The sequence below is a fragment of the Amphibalanus amphitrite genome, unplaced genomic scaffold, assembly GCF_019059575.1.
Source record: "Amphibalanus amphitrite isolate SeventyFive unplaced genomic scaffold, NRLGWU_Aamphi_draft 002326F_arrow, whole genome shotgun sequence".
Lineage (NCBI taxonomy): Eukaryota > Metazoa > Arthropoda > Thecostraca > Balanomorpha > Balanidae > Amphibalanus > Amphibalanus amphitrite.
In genome coordinates, this window is record NW_024883797.1 from 3,666 (window position 1) to 24,269 (window position 20,604).

Genomic DNA, 20,604 nt, shown 5'->3' on the forward strand with positions numbered 1-20,604 from the left:
CCATCACACAATGTACAACATGACACACATTACGTTACCGAAGCGGCGAAGCGAACAAACGCGGACGTACAATAGCGCTAACACGGTGCGTATCATAAACTAATCTAACACTGCTATGTTACACTCTAAGGTCGTAAACTACTAGCGCGTTCAAGAACTGTCAAACGGCTCACAGCTGACAGCTAATGGCTGCACTCAACACAAATGACCATTCGCAGCGGACAGAATGAGCGGCTCACTCTCACACGCACACACACACACGTTGGCATCGCGAATGGTGGGCGCAGGAAACACTAATAAACGCTCCGATCTCCACACTGCTCGTCGGCGGCACAGTGCGGTCGTAGACGACTCACTTTAGCCGTCCCACGTGCGCGCATATTATCTCTCCGAGTCCATTTACTGTCCGTCGCCGTCGCACTCAAGACGGCAGAGACGAGAGACAGGCCGCCTGTATTGGCCGGTATCAGTCGTCACGTCAACGGCGGGAATAAGACCGCCCACACCAGGGTCACACACTCCGCTCATCTCACCGACCAATGTCCCCGTGGTACGTTTACGTCGGTCAGTCGCACTAGTTCGCCAACCCTGACCTCGGTCGGGTCCATGATCGACATGCAGTGTGCGGTCGGCGTGCGCGGGGAGACACTCTCGCCGCCGGCGTCGCCAGGAGCGATCCTGCGGCTGCGTGTTCTTCCGCTTCCAGCGACGGCCACCGACTCTGAGCAGGCCGCCGGAGTCCATGAGGCAGGACGAGAAGTCACTGCCGTTTACGACCGGCTCCGCTCGCTCGGTGACGCACGCCGTCACCCTCGTCTCGTCGTCGGAGGGGGCGGCCGGGCCGGACCGCGCAGCTGGACCTCGTATCCACGGTCCGCCGGGGGCGAGGTCCGTCCCCGAGCCGCCTCTGCTGAAGATGTCGGCCGGGCCCGGCGGCTCGGCTGCGTGACACCACTGGGTCGTCTCTGATGATTCCTGGGTGTGAAGGTCAGCGACTGCACTCGTTTTATCACTGACACGAACGTGATTGACAACGTGTTCACCATCGAGCACCGAGCGTTCCGACGCCCGCCCGGTCACCGTCCATCCCAACAGCGTCCTTACGGCGCACGGCGTTCCCGTCGGTCCCTCGATCACTTCCCGCGGCACAAAAAGTTCGATGACGTCGGTTCCCAGGAGCACCTCCACTGGGCCGTGGGTGGCGCTGGGGAGATCCAGGTCGGCCAGGTGCGGCCATTTCTCCTTTGCCACTGTGCAGTCCATGGCCTTGGCTGACACGTTTAACGTCGGCGTCGTTTGGGCGTTTCGTATACGGCGTGCCCTGCCGTCGCCGCCCACAGCCTCGACGGCGAAGGATACGCGTCGTGACGTCGTCGTTTGGGTCCCACTCAGCGTACTCAGCACCAATTTGTCGATGGGCCCCGAGATGCCGAGCCGGTCACACAGGTCGTCGGTGATCAGTGTGACCTGACTGCCCAGGTCGAAGAGTGCGTTCGTGGTGCGGCTACCTGCCGGCCCATTTACGGTGACGGGCACCACCTGCAGGAGAACATCACTGCGAGGCTCGGCCGATGCGGTGCCGACATGTTTGGCAGATGACGGCGTACCATCATCGGAATCGCGCAGCGGAAACACTCGTCCTCCATTGTGTAACAGCGTGTGATGACGCCTGCCGCAGTGCTCCGCGTCACATCGTGCATCACTGGGACACGTGGCGCTGATGTGATCGCGACCCAGGCAGTTAAAGCACAGTCCGTTTCTGCCGACGAACTCTGCCTTCTCACTCACAGTCAGCGCGAGAAATTCGTCACAGTGCTGGAGCTCGTGTGTTTGCTGACACATGGTACACCAGTCACTGTGTCCGTCCGCTGATGACTTTATGGCAGCTGTCCTCTCCCGCTTTACAGCCGCCGGCGTGGGCCGCGCCGACGTGGTGGTAAACACGCGTCTCGGGCGGCACTCAGCGTCATTAGCCTCGACCTTCGGCAGCTGCTTGGTGATCACGTTCAAGGCCAACCGACCAGCTGACACATGACGGCGAAGCCATTCGTCGAGATCGACGAGCGTCGGACGAGTGATGCCGTTTTCCACCATGTGCTCGCCCCACCTCCAGGCGAGGGAGGCTGGTAGCTTCCCAGTCACAGTGGTGACGTTCGTGGCGGCGGCAAGGTCGTGCTCGTAGTGCAAACACTGTAGGACGCTCACCGCGGTGTGGAGCTCACGAGACAGCTCTGTCAGCGCTGACAGATCGCCATCTTTCACCGGCCGCGCTGTGAGGAGTCTTTGCATCGTGGCGTGTATCACACGGGACGGGTCACCAAACTCTCGTTCCAGCTCACCCAGGGCGGTGCTGTAGAGACTGGCGTCGCAGAGCATGCCGCGCACAGACTCCTTTGCCGGCCCCGTCAGGTGAGTCTGCAGGTAGGTTAGCCGTTCCACGTCGGTGAGATCAGCGCGGTCGTGCACCAGCGCTTTGAAGAGGGCTATCCACCGCGGCCACTCGATGGCAGAGCCGCCGAACTTCTCCAGCGTAATGCGCGGCAGATGCGGGACCGCTCGGTTGTCGTCACTGGACGGGCGCTGCAGACGCATTGCAGGTGGAGGCACAGCGCTGACGGGGGCCGTATCCACTGGTGGCACGTGTAGCTGAGACTGAGTCAGCCACTGTCGGGTGCGCGTGACCGACTCGTCCGTCTGTCGAGACACGCATACCTGCGCCGGTGGCTCTGTTGCAACCACCGGGAGGCCGGCGCCGGATGGTGCAGCGTAAGAACGAGCGAGCTGCGAACCCCGCTCCTCCTGCTCCAGCAGCTCCAACTCCAGCTGGCGGCATTCTGCTTCATCCTTCGCCGCCTGAGCTTCCAGTGCTGCCTGCGCATCTGCCTGTTCCGCCTGTAGCCGGGCCTGCTCCACCTGACGCCGGGCCAGCTCAGCCTTGGCGGCGGCGGCGCGCTGGGCCTGTTCCGCCTGGAGCTGGCTAAGTGCAGCTCGGCGGCGGGCTTCACTGAGACCGGAGGACGCCGTGCTGAAGCTTGCCTCGCTCCTCGTGTGATACGAGCTTCGGCGGCTTTGATGTGATTTCGCATCACTGGCATGTCGTGACCGTTTGTCAGACATTGCACTCACAGTTCACACTACCGCGTCGTCACTGTAAATCCATTCGCACACTAGTTCACTGATATCCGGCCCGGAGGACCAGAATGTTCGTGAAAATCGTTCAGTTCACCCGTTCGAGTACTCGTTCTCTTTCGTCACCCGGAGGACCATAAAGTTATCGTTCATATATGTAAAAGTCTATTCTTGAATGAAACGGAAACGATTAAAATGCACAAAATACGGCGGTCACAAATGTGGTTCACTGAATCGTTCTCGTAGGGCCACGTCGGCCGCGTCGTACGTAAGGCCACGTCGGCCACGTCGTGCACCGGGCCGTCGCGCACCGGTGGAGTCCCGTCGAAGACTGTCAGGCCCCCGTCCCGTCTCAGCCCTCGTGGTACGCACAACACGTGGGCATGAGAACCAGGACAGGGGCCAGATGACACATATGTGAGCGGCGTGGCGCGGCGGACCGACCGCCGCGCTCCGAGCGCCGGCCGTCTTTGCGAAGATATCAAAAATGCCTATTTGCTCGCTAACAGAAGGTATCATGTAAGAGCTAAAATTTCCATTTTGCATATAACATTTCGTGGAGGACGATACATGCAGGCACTGCACGCATCCATCTGTGCATTGGCATCCAAACATGGCGCTTTGCGACTACCCTATATTCCGCTGCGTTAACGGTATACTCGTTCTAAGTAGGCCCACTTCCAGAATAATTTTGGCGAATAAAGGAAGGCGTGACAAACAGAGAAAAGATCGCAATTGCATGGCATGTTGATACCACATGCACCAAACGCTACTATTTCCGGTTGAATGAAAACAAATAGTAACATCTGGAAAACAGATATGTGTTTTGCACGAAGCCATTCAAATCGAATGAAACACGAGAGCAAGCTAAACCATCCATGAACCTGGAATCGTGATGATAGATAAAAATATGTTGCTCTTTGTCTTCACGTAGGTAGTTTCAAAATGCGCTGTCTCATATCCGTGCTTTTTGCGCCATCCATGCCCCATGTGATCCCGGAAGCGATATTTCCCCTTTCTCCGTTCTATGCACTTCCTATCTCAGTTAATATTGGTACATCACTTAGTCTCTCACCTCATCATAACCGAAGGTTTGTTGTCAATAGTTAAAACACTATTCTTTAGAATTGTGTTTTTCTATTGAAAAACAAATCTGAGTTCCCTGACAATTTGGCAAAAGCTGCCTGAGATCAGTATCTGAGAAGATCTTGTCTCTGACCACCAGTCGCAGCTCTAGAAGGAGCATACATAGAAGGAAGCATAGAAGGAGCATGACTGACCGTTTCAGGGGCCGGGTGGTCGGTCCCATCGGGACACTTCCCTCCCAGCGGGTTGGGCTCTCAGACTTTGCGACGCACCAGTCGGTGGTTAACCCAGTTCAACCAGTGTTTTGAAGTCTTTGCTGTGATATTCTCTCATCTTGCGTCCAGTCGCGCCCCTAAAATGGCCTCATTAGGCCCAAAGGCCCCATTCCAGCAAACAAAAAAGTTTCTTCAGATATTATCTCGAGAAAGATTCACGGTTCACAAATTAGGAACCAAAAGCGTGATCTCGCACTAAAAATGCTGCGACTCGTGCTCGCGCGCTGAACGTTTTACCAATTAGAAAGCATGAACGGTAAAATCTCGATCAGAAACGCACACGCAATTATGTCGTTAGAGCCTGGAGGAAGAGGATGTCGCTCCGGGAAACGCCGCCCCTCCTCCCCACCAATCAGGACACGAGCGAGAGATAGCGGACGGACTACGGATACCCTCAGGGGCTTATTTCGTAGGCATTGGGATCTGCGTAATGCTAAAACGACGAGATTAGTTAAAAGTGCAGCCCGCTTTTGGTTCATATCTAGTGAAAGGTCATCAGTGCAAGTATTGGTATTATCAGATATATGTATGGTTAATCGTATGCAATACAAGTATAAACTGGGCACACGAGATATTTTACTATCCTATAATATTTCATCACTGTTCAGTGTCTTATTTCATAAACAGAAAACACAACACAGCCTTATACGAGTATACGCAAGCACTCTGTAATGCATGATTGGATAATGCTGCATCCATCCATAATTGGATATAACTCTGCAATAATAATTACATTAATTTGTACGTAGACAATAACGAAACCCAAAGCAAAATGCGCATGTTGCTTATATGCATGAATGCACAGTGCACATTGCACGTTACATACGTCCTGGAATATAGCGTGCGTGCTGAGAAACAAACCGTAAAGACATGAACGTGTTCCAATCGTGTCAAAAATGGTTAGACACAAAGAGCCGTAACATGGCGAAAAGCGATGAGCATATTATCATAAGTTGGCATGGAAAACATGGATGGATAACCAGCGAATGGAAGAGCGCTTAGCATGCGATAAATTGTGAGGCATTGTAGGGCCTCGAAACAGGTGTTTACAGAGCATGGTTCACATGCTCAGGGAAAATAAAGAAGTGATTTGCCAGCACCTGGCATCACCTGAATGTATCAGACATTCAGCCTCAACTATTGATTGAATACATTGCGAGAGCAAAACTGTGTGATCTCACACAGTTTGTCACGGCATTGCCCCAACTGAAGATTATTTATCGTCAGAGACCGATGGACTTACAATAAAAGTGGTTAATTTGTAACATCGTGACGCATATTATCCTACTGTGGTGGTAGAATTTACCATACCTCGTTCGGAGAGCTCCCTTCTAGATGTGGTCCTCGATCGCCGCACCCTCGCAATCTTTCGTCGCTCTTTGGGGCAGCAGCAGCAGCCATCCATCCCTGAGAGGTGAACAACCCAGCGTCTTCACGCTGGGCGCCGGATGAAGCCAACTTCCGGTCTCTTCCGGTTTGCGCACTTCCGGTCAGCGAACTTCCGCTGTACTTACTCACGGCGCGGTCACGCTCAATAAAAGCCGCAGTCAACGCGGTCACTTTGACGTGAGTTGGATATTCATAAAAGTGGACCACACCTTCAACTTATAATGCTGCCCGGAATAGCTGTTTCTCCCATGCAGTGACACACTAAAATTTAGAGCTAGTTCGAGCTTTGACTATTCACGTTTTAGAGCAGTTACACTCAGAACATGTCACAGATTTCAGATGCAATCTTCTTCTTGACCTGCCCTCAGACGTTCGCTCTACTTTCATCCGTCACCTCACCCAATCTGAACTCCAAAGCTCAAGAACTCTCCAGTGCTCCCTCTTAATTCCTTCACGTTCACCTTTCGCAATGTGAACTGCTCTGACGATTGTTACGAGGTGGCGCGATTATCCGCACGCTAGCTCCGATCACTCCCGGGTTTCTCCCAGACGTCAACTGGAAGCTCGCTCTCTCACACGTGCGATGGAGAGGACCTCGATCGCGCTGCTGGTGTTGTTCCAATCAAGTCGAGTTAGCTGCTCCAGTTGAGCTCTCTAGCAGATGCAGATGCTAAGGAGCAATCTCTTGACCTTGAATTATCGATCATCACCAGTTAGCACCACACAACACCAAAGTTTCCAAATGCCAAACGCCTAAACCACAACATATCACCAAATGTCACCAAAATAACAACTAGTGAAGCTCCAGTGAGCACCACAAGATACCAGTTCTATCACTCACTATCACATGACACTAATAGCCGCATGTAGCACCACACAGCACCACGCAGCACCAGCAGCACCACGCGAGAGCGCCGCGTGGTCGTGCCGGCTCCTCGGAGCGGACTGACTGAGAGCGGTCTGGGCACTGGCCGCCGCCGCCGCCGCCACCGCCGCCGCCCGCCGCCGCCGCCCGTCATCCATGGCAGATGACGGATGGCGGACCGTGGTCTGAGACGGCGGCCACAGCGGTGACAGGTCAGCAGACTGCGGATCACAGGTCAGAGGATCAAAGGACAAATTGGAGAGAGAGAGAGAGAGAGAGAGAGAGAGAGAGAGAGAGAGAGAGAGAGAGAGAGAGAGAGAGAGAGGAAGGGAGAGAGAGAGATAAAAGAAAGAGGGAGCGAGAGGGGAGAGGGAGCGAGAGAGAGCAAAAAAAGATGCAATAAGAAAAATGGAGGGACACGAGAAAAAATTGTAGACAAGGAATGAGACGCAGGAAACAAAAGAAAATGGCTAGTAGAAGTAAATAGAAGGAAAAAGAAAGGAGAGAATAGGCACGGAATAGGTACAGTAGTAATTAGGTGAGGAAAAGGTTCCCATTATAAAAGATTTAGCCAAACTCTTCATACTGTTTAACCCTCGCCGGACCTATTGGTTTTCTACATACGCGCCGGCCGAGGGGGGGGGGGCGGGTACGACCCCCCCCCTCGCCGTTTCGCCCCTGGTGGAGCTAGCGCGTCGCGGAAAAAACGAGCGTGTGCGCCGTTACGAGACGCAGAGCTTGGTACCCGATTTTAAGGTCCTAGGTCAACCGGTGACCTCTGAGGTCAGGTCAAGTGTCCCAAGGTACGGTTCAGTTTTTGGTGAATAACTTTGCAAAAACGGCCGCAGAGCGCCGATTTTGGCAGCATCGTGTTCGTCTTGCTAAGGCGCGTCGAATGATATACTTTTTGTCCGGGTCAGGTCAACTTGGGGTGTTGACCTCAGGTCAAGGTCAGGTCAGCACCCCCAGGTCACGAAGTTGGTCGAAAGAGGTCATGTCGCATATCATTCGATTCGGCAGGTCTTCCTGAGTCCATTGGTGGCTTTCCCGACTCGCTAGCTTAATTTGATCAAGAGTTATTGACGAAAAACTAATATGACCTTGATGACGTCCTAAATGACGTCACGCAAGGTCAACATTGCAAAAGTGACGCATCTAACCTTGCAAGGAGTGCATCAAATCACGATTGGGTGTGCTTGAGATAGTTGGAGATCGTTCCCGGCGCCAGAATAGCAGTTTTCATTTTTCCCCATTGACTTATAATGGTGAGGTCACGAAAATGACCTGACCTCATATGACCTTTAGGAAAAATCTGAGATATACAAGTTGTGGGACTCATAATGGATACTAGATCCTGCAAGTTTCATTTCCCTGTGACATCTCCTCTGGCAGTGAGGGCGTTGCGAATTTGCTACATCTGAAGACCGTGCAGAGGTTCACTTATGACGTCATAGGTCAGTGACCTGACCTGACCCAAAAATGCGGTTGGTGTCAAAAGATCTGGCTTGGATCAAAGGTCAGGTATGCCAAGTTTCAGCTTTCTATCGCCAGCGTGTTCGGAGCTATCGCGAAAAAACCCTATGGGGGGCGGCACCCGCCCCCCCCCCCCTCGGCCGGCGAGGGTTAATGAAGGGATAAATGTGTCTTATTTAAAAAAAAAAGTTTCTCCGGGAGTTCCCCAAATGCAAATAACTCTACTCAGTTGAGCTCAATTTCTACTCCTCGGCGCGTGGCAGCAGACATGTGGGCGACGTATGGCTGTTTTGTCTCATAAATCACATTCCCGGGGCGAGGCCCCGGAATGTGACCCAGTAAACCAAGCCTACCAGAAGCTTTAGTGGAGAGATGATCTCGTTTGATCCGGTAACTTAGGTGGGAAATTATATATAGGTGGGAATTTATAGTCGCCAGTGCCCAACAGATAGAAGGAATTCAAAAGATATTTCGTTTGAAGACTGCTAATGGAGTGGAAGTGTCATTACTTGATACTTGCAAGTAGCAACTCACTTCGGTGTGCAATATGAAGGTTTTCGTGCTCCACTGGTATTTTTGCTTTGCTTCCTATATGAAATAATATGTACCTGTTGGTTATCAGAAAAATAAATAGGATGTCCGATATACAATTGGTGATAGACTGGGGACGCTCGCTTACCAACTCGTAGCTAAATTCTGGTGGTCTTGAACATGGTAGTGGGTTGGCAATATTTCTTTCCCGATGCACATCGTGATCTGTTCTGCCCTTTATGCCACAACTGAAGTGAAGTAGCAGTTGGGACATGTGTCAGATGCTTCCTGGAGTCTATCATCGGCCTGACATGTGTGAGACACTTCCGGCGAGGACTGTGAGAAGTCCAGCCTTTCCCATACCACGGGATGGGAAAATCGTATGCCAGTTGGAGGAAGGAAGAATAATACACACTCTTCGAGGATGTCTCACTTGATAGACATTTCAGCATATTCATGTCTTTTAGCTGCATGAGGAATTTGTGACATTTAAATGTTAAAACCATACTTAAATTGCCAGCCACGACTTCAGATAATGACACATGCCTTAATTGACACCTGTACCTACGCGATCTGGTGGATCACAGACTGATCGTGAACATGGGCCGGCACAATAGACCGGCACAAAGAGGAAAGAGGTGCGAACTGCGAACTGGAGGGATGGGGCGCCTGACACAGCGTGAATTATAGGTTGCCGATGAAACGATGTAGCTAAATTATATGGCCGATAATGAGGTAGTCCCTCTGTGAATTTATGAAGACAAACTGCCATGTCGTCATCTACCACAATACATTCACGATCAAATTAACCATGCACGCCAGACCCAGACGACCTTTATCTTTGTCTCTGCCTATAAGCACCGCGTTATGAATCTAATGCTCCTCGTTTGTCCGCCCTTCATTGACCATGTCTTTTAAACGTTCTGCCAGCCCTGACCCGGCGGTGACATATGGCTGGAGAAGCAGCACGCGGCGGGCCCATGACTCAACACCTACAGGGCGTACTCTCTGACCCACGAGCTGCACGGGCGGAGACGTTCCATAGCACCCCAGAGGTGAATGGTGCGAGTACAGACTACGAGAGACGAGAGTACTTCAGGAGGTTGACCGTAGGAGGCAGGGGCCCTGGGTGGATCCCATCTCAGCTGTTTATTGGAAGACGTGATAAGAAAGTGATATAAAAGTGACAAAACAAAATGAAAAAAGAACTGCTTGTCATTAGGATCAGACATTGACTACAACAGTGTCAAAAATTAAATTCAGAAACCAATTGGAAACACTTAGAAAATTAACACGAATTATGAAAATTTCACATTCAAAACACGTGAGACGGTGTGAATTATTTCGCCTCAACTTTTTTATTTAATTACTTCAAAGAAGTCAGACACCCAGCACCAGAATCTCCCAGCCTATTCCATCTGAGTGTCTCAACCAGCGTTCCCGGTCGAGACCCACCTCGAAAACGCGGCGGCCGTCCACCTTCCCCCCCCCCTTCACCCTAGCCATGCGTCAATGCCGCGCCCTGAATCTACTACCCGCTAGGTCCGAGTCCGTTTACGGCCTCCTTATAGCCGAGCATGGGCCGCGCGGCGTTTGAGCGACACTATTTTACTGCAGTGGGTTTCACTTGCAGCCGCCCGGCAGACGGCAGAGTAATATATGCAGTGAAACGTGTGTAGTATGCAGATAAAGTCGAGAGTGTCGCATGGTGAGGCTGCAGCTACGGTGCAGATGATGCTGCTGCAGCTACTGAAGGGGACGTGTGCTGGCTCAAGGCCGCGACCTCTGACCGCCGAGGATAGAGGGCTATCGGTAATTGATCAGGAGTTAGAACCTGATGTCTGACATGGTTTTATGGCGTGCTACACATGACGATCTTGTGCAAAGCTCGTAACTACTTCCCACATTTACCAGTGGGATATGAACTGCCAGAGATGGATTGAAATGGAAACATCGACCGATTTTTACTTATGTACTAAGCGAAATAAATCGATAATAACACTGCTCATAATTTAATTCGTGTTCTCCTTTCGAAACGTTTGGCTGCCCCTGAATTACCAACCTTAAATTTGCTAATGAACTAATTTGTGATCGCATATTCTGTCAAACTTACGACTTTACTTCATTTCAGACATTTTGCCGAATGGGTAGGTCAAGTCATTAGATCCCCTAGGATTTCTCATTTTTATAAGCCTAAATATCCCCGTAAGCCATCTTCAGTATCTTCTTTTTTATTTTTTATTTCGTACTGCTATTGTTCTACATATACCCGCGTCAATGTCCCTGTCCTTGCTCATGCATACCACCAGCGACTCAGATCACGAACCACTCTCCCTGGTCCAGGGCTGCGCAGAATCCAATCAGTCCGTGCGCACGGCACAGATCAGTCTGTGCACCCGGCACAGATCAATCACAGCGCCACTGTATGTGGCGGGAGGACCACGCCCCAATCAGCTGACTGCGCTCTGTGATCGGACCGACCACGCCCACCAGCTGAAGGAAATTGGACGGGCGCGACTGCTGAGTGTTCAGGATACAGAGCTGGGCCCAGCTTTACCAAAGGTCGTGTACGGGCATAAGCAGCACTAAGCAAAAGAATTGCTATTGCCAGTTATCATATATTCTGTGAAATAGCACAAATAATCACGTAACATTGATGCTATCGAAGTGCATTCTGTAACCTCTTAGCAAACAGTAATTTTAACAAGAACGCCTGAATGTAAGACTGGTCGCTAAAGTCGACGGGATAATTCCATACAGAGCACCAGAGGTGTTGAAGCGATAGTACGAAGAAGTCTGGAGCTAATTACGCAGGAGCATGCTTACCAGGGACTTATTGAACCAATATCTAGAAACACGTAACGTCACGTATCACATCTCGCATGGGATATCTCGATGCATGACATCTCGTACCTCCAATGATTCAAATGAATAAAATTGAACAAGGAACAATGAAAAACAAAAACAGTTTCCGGATGACCGTGATGGAATTCAATGACTGATGGACTCCGTCTACCCTTTTCGAATCGCCACCGCTTTCCCACACCGGTCTTGTCGGAAAATATACACCTGCTCACTCAGGAATAATTCGAAACAAAACACAAAGAATAACATGAGAGGTCTTGCATAAGCATGAAACATGCTATGCAGGAATCAGACATGAGTTATAGGTGAGCAAGATGTGGCTAAACAAAAGCATCCGAAGGGCATGGCAACGATAGATCAAGGTAAATGTGAAGATATGCAGCTTCAAAAAAGCTGGGGAAATATATGTCCCATGGAATGTTTGTCAATATCTGTTGGTATAGGTCCTCAAATCTAATCACAGATACCAAATAATTCATGTGAATGAAATGCAGCATTCAGATAAAGTCACGCGGTAGCCATTACGTGATCTGTTGACTATTTCAATTCCAGCAAAGTCAATCACATATCTTCAAATTTACTCTTATGAGACGTCACAGCGTCAAAATCCGACACACAAATAATCACATCCGGTGTTTTGGTCAGTAAGCTTTGCTTCAGTACCATTTCGCCCCCAGTAATCACCATTCCTCAGTCGTGCCTCCCACACCAAGCGCTCAACATCTGTCGCATCTTTACATCAATTCCAGACATCTGTCAGCCTTCCCGATCCTTGAACTTGACGGCCAGCTCGTGCACTGCTCGTCGTGAGATCTGCCTGTCTGTTCCCGTGTGAACCGAGCTTTTGCCGCGCGCCGCAATGGCCCGCGGCACGCCACAATCGTCTGCGCCGCGCCACAAACTGCCGAGCTAAGGGCGGCCAGCTGTGGTGGCATAAATTAGGAGCGAGGAAGGAAGGAAGGGAGCATGGGATAGCATGGATGGGATGAAGAAGCGGAGTGATGCGAGGTCAGTGAGGTTGGGAGAGCTGAGCTGAGAGCTGAGGCCAAGAACTGCTTCTTCATTAACCAAATGGGAGCCACCTGTCCTTCCTGAAGTCCTCGTTTCTTATCATGCATTGCCGTAGGCGTTGTGTTACAAATTGTTGTTTTTTAGGGTGGACATGGCTCTTCATGCGCGGAGTAACCGATAATGTCAGTAGCCATGGTATGGCATGGTTGTGAAGAGCCAAGGACCTGTTGGAAGTGCTCACGTATACCGAATGGAGGGGTTCCACAATGACGTGGTTAGCACTGTTCTACTTTGCGGTTTCACTATTCACTGCAGTTTAAGTCTGCTCACCTACAGTACACAAAAAATTATTTGATTCGCGTCTAGAAGCAAAACTCGAGGTAGGTATGTGCCAACAAAGCACATGAAATGTTTGACTAGTCATTCATCCTCATGCTTTGGTTTGCTTCCATAAAATAATGCAGATATCTCAAAAATAATACACGGCTCATTTACCAAATGATCAAGTTTAACACATGCTCTACATAGAGCAGCCATTGCTGCTTGAATGCGGAGCCAACTTTTACCGGGATGAAGCAGACAACTGGCAAACATGATCCGCAATGGAAACGGGCACAACTCGGCCTCTGTCCGGATCCGTGGATGTGGGACAGAGGAAGTCCACTCCAGGACCGACGGACCAGCTTCGCCGTCCAGCTGGAGCTATCCATCTTCCCTGATAAGGACGGCTTCATTGAGGCGCTCGGCGGGGGTGGGGCCATTAGATGGCACCGGTGGACCATTTGACGGCGCTCTGTGTATCATTTGACAGTGTCCAGTGGGGTCCCGTGACAGCCGTCCGCTGGTTTCTTGTGACAGCGACTGGCAGGTTCTCATGACACTGTAATGACTCCGCCCCGAGCACTTCAACTCGTCGGTGAAAAACGATACATCAATAGGACAAACGTCACGAATAGGAACGAACGACAAAGGAGGCAACAAAGGCTACAAGCAGCACATTTTAATGGGACGCAACGAAAAGTTTTAGTATGTTTACCATTTCATATTTGGTTAATGTCAAACTTATCTTATCTTGAATAATCAAAACCTCTCCATACACGCACTTTTAGAGAATTCAGAAACTTGCCTAGAAAATACATCAGTACCAGTACCGACATGGTATACGTTGACCAGAGCTGAAGCCGTATTGGAATTTGTTATTGTCACCTGTCGACATTCCGAAAATATTGGTTCTTGGAAGCTGATTGACATTTTTGTGTTGGGTTAGTTTCTATTGATCTTTTGAGAATGTTTTGTGTAGGTATAATAAAGTCAGATATTGGACTAATTGACCATCGATTGATGCACTGAAATTCCACTGGCCAAAGGTTGGATCTTTTCTATGCTGGGGCGGGAGCGCATCGGTTGGACACTGGTCACCCAGCCACCCATACCTACGGTCACCCCACCCCAGAGAAGTGAGCATGAGCTACTTCTGAAATCGTCCAGAGCTCATCTGGCTGTTTGAGTGGAATGGCCGTCAGCCAGGGCCCAGGAACAGAGAAGCCAGGTGAAGGAAACTGGAACTAAGAATAAAGAGGGTGAGTTGGTCTTGAGGAAGGAAAGCACAAATGGGATTTTTTTTGAAAGGTTGAACCCTCTTCATTCGTCGTGTGGTTGTATTCAGTCGCGACAACTTAGAGCTCTCAACGGCGGTGTGCTGCCATCTCTGATCTCATCGTCCGTAGTTCTCCACCTATCCATAGATGGCAGCACAAGCGATCGCTGGAGCTCTGCTCTCTTAACGTTCCTCAGCACCACCTAGCGTCACACGTTGGAACTGATCAGCCGTTAGATGGCGTTAGGTGTGAGTTGGGAGCACCTTGCCGGAACTTGTAGTAAGCGCGGCAGGCTGTAGCCCCCATGAGACTTCCCTATTTGATGGTAGCTAGGTCAGTAGATTAACCCGCGCCCGGCTGGGGGTCCTGGATTTCCACGCCCTGCTGGGGGGGGGGGGGGTGTTTGAACACCCCCCCCCCCTTGTAACTCGGCTCCTGGGCCACGTAGCGATACGCGGAAGGCGGCGTTCGAAAGAGCGTCAAAAATAATGACGAAATCACTTCTTTCAATTTTTTGGTCAGGTCAAAGGTCAGGTCACCAGAGGTCATTGAAGGCAAAATTTCGCCGATTTCCAGGTCGAATGTCGAAAATTTCCAAGAAGCCAACGCATAACTCGGGAACCAATTGAGCTACAGCGCCGCGGAAAAACGCATTTGATAGCCCTATTAACGCCCTTTCTGAGTAATTCTCTCAGATTTGACCTAACGTCGACGGTTTTGCCTGCAGGGGGCAAAAACTGCAAAAATAGCCGATTGTTTCGGAAACAGTTTTTCTGCAATAACTTTTGACCCAAGCCTTGTACGAGCTTACTTTTACCGGCATCGTGTTCCTCTCGTCAAGACGCATCGAATGAACTATAACTTGACCTTGAAAGGTCAACTTGAAAATTTGACCTCAGGTCAAGGTCATGACCTCACCGGAAAGGGTCATGTTGCATATCAGTCGATCCGTATCGTCGAGCTGAACACATCTAAGGCGTTTTCATCGCTCTAGCATGCCTCTATCAAAAGTTATTGGCGAAAAACTGTTAGATACCATTCGTGACCTAAGATGACCTCAGGGCATAAACAAGGGTCACGGACACCATTCTCATGTTCTGTGTGTCTAAACCACTTGTAATTCGGTGTTTGGGAGTGTTTATAATGTCTTTCGTCCAAAAGAGGCGCATCTCAATTTTCTCCCATTGACTTATAATGGGGAGGTCGCAAAATTGACCTGACCTTAGGTCATCGATATCAAAATTCTGAGATATACATTTTGTACATGCTATTGCTCTTAGCAATCGCTGAAAGTTTCAAAGCGATCGGTCACTCGGTGTAGCTATGACAGACATTGAAACTTTTTATGAGGTGAGGTCACTTCAAGTGACCTGGTGACCTGACCTTGAATGACCTTGGTCTGAAATTTTAACAACATGTGTAAAATTGATGTATGATAAGGTGTACCAAAAACGGCGGCGCTCCAAGCCGCCGTTTTTGAGATATTCGCGAAAAACCACAAGGGGGGTGTTCAAACACCCCCCCCCCCCCAGCAGGGCGCGGGTTAACTGACAGCTGGCTGTGGTCAGGCAGGACTTTTTTGCCAGCTAAGGATATTTCAGCCTAATTATAAGGTCCCAAAAATGTTATGGGATGAGAGGATGAGAGATAGGCCGAGCTGGAGCGGCCACCACCAGGTGGTAGGCTGTCGCTGCTTCCACTAGGGAGCACCACGGCTGTTTAGGTAGGGAGCAAGTAAATGATCGGTAGTCTCCAGTCTTCACCAATGAGACATCGAGAAGCGTCAGATTCCATATATAAGGGCACTGGAAGAGAGCTGATAAAGAGACGATCACTCAGCCCCACAGGAGCTGGCGGCTGTTTCCCGTCCACTGTCCACTGTTTAGCTAGGAGCACTAGGAATAGTGATCAAGAAAAGGAATGGATAATATTGATGATTGCATGCTGCGGATGAGCCTCATAAGCAGCTGCAAAATTGCAGCACATGAACGAACGTTCACCGCTCGGCTTCCCAGCCCGCCGTCCGTACCTAACGTTTACTTTCTTACAAAATCCCACGAGCTGACCGTTCTAGCGGCCGCTTGGGAAGGGTTCACCGCTGCAACGGTCAGCAGGGGTCACCTGGCGACCACCGCGGGTCACCCTGTCACCGCAGGTCACCAAAGGTCAGCGCAGGTCACCGCAGACCGGTGCATACCGGTGCATACCGGTAAACTTACAGCGGTCGGTACACCGCCAACAAAACACCGGCGGCCACAAGAGGGTGGCGGTGCTTGTCGCGAGTAGTTCCTGATACGGCCGCACAGCGGCGCTGCAGGCGCTGTGATGGACGGAATGATACGAAAATTAATTCAAGTGATACCTATTAGTAGTGGCTCAGCTACTATGGACGGTTTTTAGCGATTTAACATTTATAAACAATCACGGCACCATTACAAAACAGATGAAAACAAATTCACGATAGTATACTCATGCTGATGACCTATTTTGATCATCAGTTACAGTTTCTCATGATGATGGGATCAGCTCATTCGCGCTCGCTCACGCGAAGGTCAATGCCGGGTCAACAATCCATCTTTCTTGCCGCTGCTTCACGCTGCGATGCACCTCAGTGTCATCCTCGCTTATAAAAACCAGACCACCTTTAAAACCATCCCCTCCATCGTCTCTACCGATAAACAAGCCTCCCCCCGCCATACACGACCGCACGCCAGCGGTCGATAAGGCCCATTTGCGCCACATAATTGGGTGATGTTCACCCCTACGGCGTGAGCGCGCAAGGCTCACTGTGTCGTGCAAGGTTAATGATGGGAGGCGGCTGACCTGACCTTTGACCTCTCGGGCGTGTCGCGGAGGTCGGCGGCGGCTCACAGGTCATCTTGCTGGCGGGGGTCGGGGGGGGGGGTTACAGACCATGTCCCATACCCGTATATCACACTGCCTCAGCCCCCCCCCCCCCTCCCCTCCGAGCACGCGGGGGAGGTCACCAGTAGACCCAGCGGTGCAGATGGGAAGACTGCAGCAGTAGGCTGCGACACTTGAAGAGAACGAGACTGTAACGCTGCTCCATGGCGGCACATAGGTATCTAGGCTGGTGCTTGTGTGAACACATGGGCTATCACATTGCTTGCTTCATTCGTCATTCAGTTCTCTTAATTCTCCATGACACTAAACGCTTAACAAATTGAGCTTCCCATTTGCCTCGATAAATTCATATTGAACTTATTTCTCAATTAGTACGATATCTAACAGGGAACACAATACGAAACATCGCATCTAGCAAGATAATCAGGTTCGCGCATGTATCAAATCGTGACGACCTTGACACTCACAGTCTGACCAAAGTTTCCCCTTGAGTACGCTCGGCAGTCACACTCACACGGCCACACCGTCACGCATTTCTTATCTGTCAGAACTCGTAATTGATAAGAATCACCGGTTTACGTAACCGGCATTACGCGGGCCTCATTCAACGCACGTTTCTGGCCAAGTCTTGCCTGTAGTGAAGCGCATGTTCTGCCTGTGCGGGCTACGAGGTCTTTATCGCCTAGAAACGAGCTCCAAGCAGTGTTCAACTCCAAAATAGATCACGATTGGCGATCACCGAAGTTACGACTGGCGTCTGGCGGTTGGCATGGCAACGGAAGTGCTGAGAAGCCAGCGTTGTCATCAATTTCCAAGAGATATAGAGGATTCTTTATGGCTCCGAGTGGAAGATAAGGATATCTTTTCCAAGCGGGTTACTGAAAAACTGAGCGACGAAGGAGCGAGGTTTTTCTGTAACACGCGAGGAAAAGATATCCGATCTTCCACGAGTGAGCCATGAGGAATCCTATATCTTTCTATGTTGAGGTTTATTCTTAATCAATTAAATATTATATTAAAATGCATTCATCGATGTAAAATAGATTCAGAGTAGTTTGTTCTTATTTCATAAGTTTCATCCATAAACAACCATTAAAAATGTCGTTCGGTTATTGACCCATCATCACATGAACTCTTGATTTTTCGCTATGAACCCTCGAGACCTTATCTTTGCATCTCAGAGGGATGCAGATATAACAAATTCTTATCTTTGCATCTCAGAGGAGTGCGAGATAGAAATATCCCTGCACTGTAGACCCAATGGCAAATAAACCTCAACTAGAAAGATATGGTGGTGGTGGTGGTGGGGGGGGGGGTACTGGGAGGTGGGGTCTGACCCACTGACGTAACTTGACACTGGGAGAGACGAGAGTGGCCTTGGTAAGTCAGAATGGAAGCCACGGAGCAGCACTAAAGAGACTGACAAAGACACATTGTCGTGGCTTATAAGCGATGTTAACGGTGTGAGGCGAGAATGGCTCGGACTGGGTGCATCTGTTGCACAATGCGATGTCTTTTCTTCTATTCTTGTTTCTACTTAAGCAGTCTAGGATGATATGATAAGTTTGATATAGACAAGCATATTTTATTCGAAAAGCGCAATAAAAGGATGTTGACGGTTAAACGCCTCAAGAAAAGTTACCCCAAATGGACAACGCAACAGCGATTTACCTATTGGTCGAAATGAGGTACCTACTCATCAAGTGAGAAGTACCCAACTCTTCAACGTTCCTGCGGACATCGCGTGGCCATCGTTAACCAAGTCGAGCCCCTTCTTTCCGCAGAGCGATAGACATTTATTCAGGCGATTGTATCACCATTTCATTATCATACATTGAACACTTTACCGGCGCCTTACAGTCGAAGAAGGGTGGGATAATCGGCCGACTCTCTCTGCTGTCGACATCTCGTGGTCGCTGGTTCACCGAGCGTGGCCTGGCTCTCGTGGTGCGATGGTGGTAATTGAAAATATTCATCATTAGGGCGAGCAAGAAGAGGCAGTTACGATCCATCACGTATGTTTAAAAATCCAATTATTGAATATTGCATGCAATGCGTGCTAATCATAACAGTAATTTTGGCACCAATGTTTGAAATTTTGTCCTGCTTTGTTGAAAAACAACTAAATGAAGAACGCATGAGACATGCCAAATGACTTCGACTGTCCAAGACCATACAAAATAAATGTTGCTATGTTGCTAACACTTACCGGTCACCATCGCCTTTTTGATTCCTTTTCTAATCTTGCTAAGGCCTAAGGCTGTTTACAATTTGTGTCTCCATGAACCAACACAAATAACAATCGGCAGCTTGAATCCCACAACAGCCCATAAGCGGCAGTAAAATTAAATGAATTTGACAACAGGCAGTCATTTACGAAGACTGATGAAGCCATCGCCGTCTTTCAACTTGTTATGCCCCTCTCAGGTCTCCAACCAATCAGTCGAACAGCCGTGAAAGTGATAGGAAAACGACTCGGCTCTCACTTTTAGCCTCTCATTTCAATGTCAGGCCACTGGTATAATTACAAACTACACAAAAACTGCATGTGACCTGTTACTCAACACATCGAAGGATGCCCAGCGACCGGTCATACCCATTTCCATTGTCTCCCTGCCCGTCTCCAGGCCTGTCGACCCCACTTCCCAGCCGCACTATAGCTCACAACCCGCCAACCGCGGCCACCCCTCATCCGTCAGCTGTTGCGCAATGTCCTGACCTCCGGGTCAGCGCCACGGGCAGCGTCCAGCGGCGGATCAAAGGTCGCCGCCGCCCGAGGGCAAAAGGTCGCCGCGCCCGTGACCCCGCGTGCAATGGTACTTGTTTGTTGAGCGCGGCGACTGTCGTGGGTGTCTGCGCGCATGATGCCTCCTACAGTGAGTGCTGATGAGACGGTAATGTTCAGGGCGAGGCGACATGCGGAGGGTGGGAGATGCCCTCGTCTTTACGTGTGAGACATGTTGCAGGGAAGGACTTAGGACAGGGCGAATGCTGACTCAAATAGGGAGAAGTGACCTAATGGAAGGCAGCACCAAAGGAAAGGAGAAATGAGAGGCAAGTAGACATAGAGGGATGGCTCATGCTGGGGTATGTCAGGTATGTGACGAAAGGTTAGCAAAGTCCTTATAAGCCTACCTAAAGAAATGGAGATTCTCTCCTCAAGTAAATGCTCTATCATCCTTTTTTGCTTACAACAGGTGTTTGTGCTGCTTTAGCCGAATGGAAGCAATTTTACTTTTGCTTACGTTGAATTAATCTATATTACCGAAAAGTAAACCACAATCTGTAAAAATGGAACATATCCAACAAAGGCACATAGGCCTTACCGAACTCAAACCGATCCACAGAGAAGGGCCAGGGCAACGAAGCTCACTGAGCGTGCCGAATGGACGAGGCCTGCGCTCATCTCCAGTGCCACAAGACCACCAACCCCACCACGGGGTTCTCTAGGCCACACAGAGTGAAGGGGCGTCAACAATGAACACTTTAACCCCGTGGGCTATGGTTGATGAGGCTG

At 50.1% G+C, this 20,604-nt stretch overlaps 1 protein-coding gene across 1 annotated transcript; it reads right to left on the minus strand.

Annotated features, from left to right (window-relative positions):
* Window positions 1–593: 593 nt before the first annotated feature.
* LOC122376815 lies at window positions 594–3,117 on the minus strand (the record flags this gene model as incomplete). Its single annotated transcript, XM_043356781.1, has 1 exon — window positions 594–3,117. A coding segment is annotated over exon 1 (2,524 nt), but the record flags the coding sequence as incomplete, so codon positions are not given.
* Between the last annotated feature and the right edge of the window lie 17,487 nt (window positions 3,118–20,604).